Genomic DNA, 7500 nt, shown 5'->3' with positions numbered 1-7500 from the left:
AATACGTCTGCCTTCATTATGAATTCATGTGTCCATTTAGAGATCACACACACACGGGGGAGGCAAAAAGGAGAAAACACACTCAGCATGACAAGCAGTTGACCCCTACCCCTCCTCTCTGTCATCTCACACACACACACACACACACACACACACTGCGGTGGAGTATGAGGTAACACACACACCCCTAATATAAGATTTATTCATAGCTCCAGCTACAGTCAGATCGTGTAACACACACTGAGCCTCGCTCGGCTCAGGTTTAGCTGCTAGCTGTTTCCTCTATCCATTAGCTGACGGTTGCTAATGTTAGCATAATGTGTTAAAGTATAGCTGAACGTTACTGAACCAGTCCACAGTCTTTATTACTCTGCATTACATGTGGTACAGTTATACTGAGTTTTAGCGTTTACCATTAACCCATAATGACGTGTAGGCCTCAGGGTTGAGCTCTGTTCTGGACTCAGGTCCCTTCTGGCAAACAACCGAGATCTGATTGGCTCTGACAGCAAAGGGATCTCTGATTTAATCTTTTATAGGAAGCCTTCAGGTTATGTCACAGGGCTGGTTTTCATCCAGCACCAGCTGTAACTGCACGTGATTAAAGCAGAGAATGAAAGTAAGTTACAGACACATCAGTCTCAGCAGCTGGAGTCTCAGGTCAGTGATCGATGAGCTGATCGTCTATGTGTGTGAGTCTCTCTAGGAGCACATCACCCTGAGCTTAAGGACACTGTGATCGGCCATTTTAAGCTATTTTCTGAAATTTTATAAAACAATTTATCAGTTAATTGAACCTTCGTGTCAAACCTTCCAAAGTTTAATGTGAACAGTGTAATTAATGTATGCATGTGTGTGTGTGTGTGTGTGTGTGTGTACTTGTACACCTTGTACACCAAACACCTTGTGACGCACACTCAGCTTGTGAAAATCAGGCTACTCTCTGCAAATTCTATATATATCTGACCCATTCCTGCTCTCTGCTGCTACAGTAGATACGTGTGTGTGTGTGTGTGTGTGTGTGTGTGTGTGTGTGTGTGTGTGTGTGTGTGTGTGTGTGTGTGTGTGTGTGTGTGTGTGTGTGTGTGTGTGTCTGTGTGTGAAGGATAATACACAGTGGAAGAGCCTCCAGCCACAGTCTGGCAGGTTTTGCTCCACACAGAAGCAGAGCAATCAGACAGAGAATCATCTCCGTCTGAAAGTCACACACATCCTGTTTGTGTGATCAGCACATCAAGCCTCGCTCTGTTTAACAGGCTTCACACACTCAAACACACGTTTCTACAAACAGACCAGCCATGCTCATGTACGTCATGGAAAGCATGGCTGTGAGAAAGACGCTGTGTGTGTGTGTGTGCGTGTGTGTGGGTGTGTGTGTGTGTGGGTGTGTGTTTGTGCGTGTATGTGTGTGTGTGTAGGTGGGGAGAGAAAGCAACAACGACCAGGTGGGACGGATCATGGGAACTGTTGCTGTGGAAACTAGGAAGTCGCTGTGCTGATACCGCAGGTATGATGATGTCACTGATGATGTCAATAACATTAATAACTGAGCAGCGCACGAGAACATGTGCAGGAAACAGACTGCAGCAAACACACACAGAGCACATGTGCATGTGAGCACACGTACACACACCAGCAGTGACCCCACTGCCACTCAGGCAGGTAAACACTATGTGTTATTTCTCCGTAACCATGGCAACATGCTGCTGAGCCAACACTATCACTACCGAGAAATCCAGCGTGTGAGTCCAACATTTGCAGACACGGATCTTTAACAGCCCCACACTTTCTCCTACAATCACCGTTTAAACTGCCCATAACATTTCACTGCACAGGACCGATCCGCAGGCAGTCCTGTCCACAAGTGCAGCTGGGAAATACCTCGCATCACGTACAGATTTATTCAAATCATCACATTTATTATCAGAAAAGAAGTGCATTAGGGCCACATGTAGGAAAAGAAAAGTAAGTAAAGACCAATCAGCTTCCTACGCTCCCACCATTCAGCTGAAGACAACCAGACTCAGGTTCTCCTGAACAGTGAACCTTTCTACTGGGATTTTACAAAAACTGTTTGACAAGCAGCCAATTGAACATTTGGTTCCATATGTACTTTGAAACTACTTTGGAGAATGCAGACCTACTTGTGTCCTCCCTGCTGAGGAGATGGTACAGCCTGCTGTCAGTCTGTCTCTGTCTGTCTGTCTGTCTGTCTGTCTGTCTGTTGTCCTCTGCTGTCAGAGAAGATGGGAGCTGACTTGAAGCAGAATCCACTGCCTGTCTCTTTTTTAGTGAAAATATCCACACACACACACACACACACACACACACACACAACATGCACCCAATACACTTTGAGTGCATCACTTTCATCATCACGGTTTCTCCGTTCTTTTGTGTGTTGCACAGCCCCACCCCCCGTGGCAGGAAAGCACATGCTTGACACGCACACACACACAGATCTGAATCTCCAGCGTGTCTCGTCAAATAGCAGGAGGCAGCAGGTCTGTGTGTGGATGCCAGGTTTGGCAGATCAGAGCACATCCTGCCACACGGGGAAGGTGAACAGCAGCCACCACCTCTGCACCTCAGTAAGTGGAAACGCCTTCTCACACTGTGACTAACATTGAGCCGTGTCCGTGCAGAGGAGCCGCGCGTACAGGTCCGATCCACTCTGCTGCGGTGTGGCAGCTGCTGCTCAAAGGCCTGTGGGAAACGTTTGGGAACAGGAGCATCCCCCATAGGTTTCTGAAAGGCACTCTCACTGCCAGAGACACGAGAGCTGCAACCATCACAACTGGCTGTGATAGGCTGAGACAGCTGTCAATCAACACCCTCAAAAACATGACAGCTTCAGCCCTGTTTCACTTCTACTACATGGAAAAACAACTCGAACAATGAACACTGGTGTCATCATTAGCACAGCGCACTGTTATGGTTAGTTTATCACTAAACTGGCTGATGGCTGGAGGCTGGTGTATGTACCCAGCCTCCAGCCTTCGGTCTGAAGGCTGGGTACATACAGCACCGTAGCTATAAAAGGTTTCTCTGTTTGATTTCTGCTCTAATCCAGAAACTTCACGCCAGCACTGAATGGCTTCAGGTGATACCTGGATTTATGTGCACTTCCCACAAACTTGAAATGAATGAAAGGAAAATATTTTCCTTTTAATTTTACAAATACTGTCAGGATATTTCAGGAAGGAGAGAAAAAAAATGCACATATTCTTCTGTGAAATCCCACTGGAAAAACTTCAGTTTTAACGATGAATCAGGACGTGATAGAGTGGTGTTTCATGGAGAGTGCACAGAAAACATGATAGTTACAGTAAAACAGGTAAACTGTGAAACTAGACATATGGTGCTCTGGCAATGAAATGACGTATGTTATCATCAGGACCGTAGAAATCATCAGCTATCAGATGTGACTAACAGTGTCAACACTGTGTATTCCTAATAACGCAATAAATGTATGTGGTGTAGCTGAGTACACAGACTGGCACAGCTGACACACACACACACACACACACACACACACACACCCATCAGATCCTCAGGAATGTGATAAAGAGCAACACAACAAGCTCCATCAAGACCATCTCCAACAGGAGCAGCAGCCAAGCAACACAGACATTCATCCAACCCTGGAACACACACACACACACACACATGCACACACACACGCTGTAGCATCAGCTGTCTGAGTGTGTTGACAGGCCAGGCCTGCCCAGAATAGCTCCGGAGCTACAGAGCAGGTATGTGATGTGGCCTTAAACCAAAGCTCACTCACAAAACTGCCACATTAATGAATGAATGCTCCCTCACTAACGAGCACAGCTGAACGGTAGCTCACTGGTCAGTCCACTGGTTCCTACAGAAAATCCGCCTTATTTACCTCAAACAGTGATTAGAACTTTATTCCACTATAATATATATATGTATAGGTTTCTACTAATAAACCAGAGGTCAGCTGTTTTACCGACAGACAGGCTAACAGCAGTTCTGAAAGTTGGCATTTTACTAATGGCAGTGTTGCTTGGTGTAGCTGGGTGTGTTCTGTATGAGCTGTCAGGTCCTGCTGTAGCATGCAGAGGAATTATAAAACCACGAAACACCGAGGGCCAGGCGAAGCAGAGGGGCCGTGGAAGCCTTTCCCGAGCCGCGGGACTAGCATACTTACAGGGACAGACATTTTGCTGGCGCTGTCACTTCTCTCCCCGTCTCCTGGCTCTCACGCCGCACCGTGTGGACTTGTCTCCAGATGCTACTTTCCCAGCAGGCGGAGCGAGGTTCGGTCAGGTTTGCTTCACTGCTCCTCCGGTGTCAGCCCTCCATCACCCACACCGCGACGAACTTCACGGGGCAGGCAAACATCCAGCTGTGGACGGTGGTGGCGGGGTTTTTCACGGCAGCAGCAGCGGCAGCGACGGCAGCGGTGCGGCCGCCTGAATGTCCAGCACACCGGGCTGTGTCTTCCTCCGTCCCCCGCCTTTCCCGCCGCCTCCGCCGCTCCTGACGCCTGCCGCGGATTCTTTCTCTCTGCCCTCTGGAAACGCGTCTGTAAAATGCCGGTAATCGAAGCGGGGGGTTGTTCGGGAGGTGAAGAGACTTCCACGGCTGTGGTAACAGGTCTGTGCCGTCAGTGAACGGGGGGACAGCACCGCCTCTGCCGCTGTGTGCTGCAGTCCTCCTACAGAAATGAGCCAGTCCAGCCTTAAAGGGACCGACTCACTACAAACACCTATCTGCTGTGAAGGACCACACCTGTGCTTCTGCGTGGTTTGGCCCATTTATTACAAATCACATTCACCCATTATTTCAACATTACACAACTATTTATTTCAAATCCCATGCAAGATAAAACACGTACTATATATTTCACCAGACAACTACATTACTAGGCTTTATTGTACATTCTACTTTCTAATGAAAGAACAAACTACTATGAAAATTCATATTAAATGCAAATGATAAATATATTAAAAATTAAAGAACTTAAATTTGGGCCAATAGGAAGATTCCTTTTTGTCAAAGTTCAGTAGTAACATGATTTGATAACATGAAATAGATGTAATGTTCATTTGCCTGCACGAGCACTGAGTGAATGTTCTGTCATTTCATTCAGAAGTTTCTCATGTTTCTGCTCATTTTAACAGTGTGGCCCAGGTTTGATCATTTCCACACAGTTTTGTCATCTGACTGACAGAATCAACAACAACAACAACAAACTTTTGTTATTCATGAACACACCTCAGATGACAGTTGTTATTACACTGATGGGAACAGATGGGACTGGAGCACTGTTAAAGTGATGTGTGGTATAAATGAGCCCTGACTGACCCGCTGAGGAAAAACTTTTTCAGTGTCTTTCTTTCTTTGTGTGTGTGCGAACACAATCAGACTCCCTGCTGGGGTTTGAATAACAGCAGCTACTTTCACCCACACACCTCACACACACATGCCACACATGCATGCCCACATCCTGCTGGGCCCGGCCAGTAACACAGTAATTCTCGCAAACAAACTGAATCATCCTGTGATGGTTTTATGTTCTGGTTTGAATGAGGATTAAAATAATAGCATTTCAAATGTGTCCACAGTAAGAAGGTACATTCTCACTGTCCAGTTAGTCTAGAACAACAGACAAGAAACGACACACTGTAGATGGTGGAGACTGAATCCAGACCGCGTCCCTTTCAGAACCTACAAGATGATGTTATAAATAATGAGCTGCATTTCTTTCTTTTTAAATATTGCATTTCTTTTGCTCTTATGAAGGAAATGAAATTGCAGAGTGAAGAAGATCCATCATGATTGGCAGTTTTAATGAGCCTCAGATCCTCCTGCACTGCAGCAGAGCACACGTATGAGATGGTTAAGAGATCACGTGTCTATAAATAATTACAGAAGCAGCTTCATGTTAAAATGATCAGCCCTCTGGCTGTCATGTAAATAAAATAAAACATGAGAGCACAGACAGAGGGTGCGTGCACGCCGTTTGGTGATGACTGAGATCCTTCCAGTTGATTCCAGTCTGGTGGACCTCTGACATAATGCAGCTGCTCGATCGATTCCGTCATCATTAGAGATCACCTCGCACGGCGCCGGCTGCCTACAGGAAGTCGTTCCAGTGCGGAGACGTTTTGATTGAGGTGGAGTTTTAGCGTCTCATGATGATGATGTAAATGCTGTTCCTGTCTCCTCCATGCACGCACACACAGACACCTTCACCCATGATAAGCTGCACAGGAACATGTGTGAGGATAATCTCCTGTCAACCCCCATGCCATAAAAATCCCACTATCTGCCTGTGTGTGTGTGTGTGTGTGTGTGTGCGTGTGTGTGTATGAAGCAAGCTGTTTTTAGGCAACAATCAGGAGCAGTCCTGTCACATGTGCTTTATGAGTGTTTTAACATCTTCTCCACACACCAAAGCAAACTGCTGCATATGTGATGTGGGTAAAAAGTTCTGATACCCAGTTAAAAGTGTCCTGTTTACGTGTAGAACGATGGAAACACGTCATGATGAGCTGATCCCTGTTTGTAGTATCTTGTGTAAGCAGGTGAACATACACAGTGATGACTGTTCTTGTAAATAATTCATTCAAAATTTATTGTAAAAATGTCTTTGCGTTTCATGAGCAGGTCGTCCACCAATCAGAGGGTCGGTGGTTTGATCTGCAGCTCCTCGAGTTTGCCCCTGATGTTTGCCCCATCAGTGTGAGAGTGTGTGTATGAACATGCGACCGTTATGTAGTGTAAAGTGAGCAGAGCACCGGGCTCCATGTTTGACCTCACTAATGTGAGAAAGAATAAAACCTGAGCGTAGGAGTTCAGACCTGACCATTCCAGTGTCTCTGTTTGTCCCTTGTTCTCTCCTGTCTGCTCTGTAGCTCTGCCCAGTGCCTCCTTGACCAATCATCAGTGAGATGCACCTGTCCCTCCTGTGCCTGCATCAGAACGAAGCGGCGTCGAGCATCACTAACAACAAAAACACAGCAGCTGATCAGTGCAGTAGAATCACAACAGGGGTCGTGGACGAAAGGTGATCTGTGCTGAGGACAGTTTGACATCTCAGCAAACAGAATGAAGTCAACCAGCAGATTTAAAAAGGGATCTGTTTGTGTTTATTGGAGGTTTAATATTTACATGAATAAACAGAGAACTTATCAAGACTCCACAGTAAAATGAACAAGAAATCGAATATCCCGTTTCACCTCTCCTCCTCCTGTCCCCACTCCTCCTCTGTCTTTGTCCTCGTGTTTGTTCATAACCAGGACAAAGTGACACCTGAGGGACAGGCCAGCGTCAGCCGTCAGTGTGCCGGGATCTTTCCAACAGTATCTGTTTCTTTCAGCATGACAAGGAACAGGTACAGCTCTGGCTAAGAGTACCAGGGTGCACTGAGGTCCGCTGCCTTGCAGCCAGCTGTGCGATGGATTCAGAGGCCGACCTTTGTAGAACTCGCTCGATAAATGTAGCACTGAATCGATTCACTTT

General features: G+C 46.4%; 1 protein-coding gene across 2 annotated transcripts in view; it reads right to left on the bottom strand.

Moving 5' to 3' along the window:
• Positions 1-4618, bottom strand: part of bcar1 (BCAR1 scaffold protein, Cas family member) — a 68128-nt gene extending 63510 nt beyond the window's left edge. For both annotated transcript variants that reach the window (XM_041037569.1, XM_041037571.1), the window contains exon 1: positions 4181-4618. In XM_041037569.1, coding sequence (XP_040893503.1) covers positions 4181-4192 — 12 coding nt within the window. In that variant the 5' untranslated portion in view covers positions 4193-4618. The remainder of the gene's footprint in view (positions 1-4180) is intronic.
• Positions 4619-7500: the final 2882 nt, after the last annotated feature.

This window comes from Toxotes jaculatrix, chromosome 5 (genome assembly GCF_017976425.1).
Source record: "Toxotes jaculatrix isolate fToxJac2 chromosome 5, fToxJac2.pri, whole genome shotgun sequence".
Classification (NCBI taxonomy): Eukaryota; Metazoa; Chordata; class Actinopteri; family Toxotidae; genus Toxotes; species Toxotes jaculatrix.
Note: the sequence above shows the minus strand (reverse complement) of the source record. Positions and strands in the feature narration are given on the sequence as shown.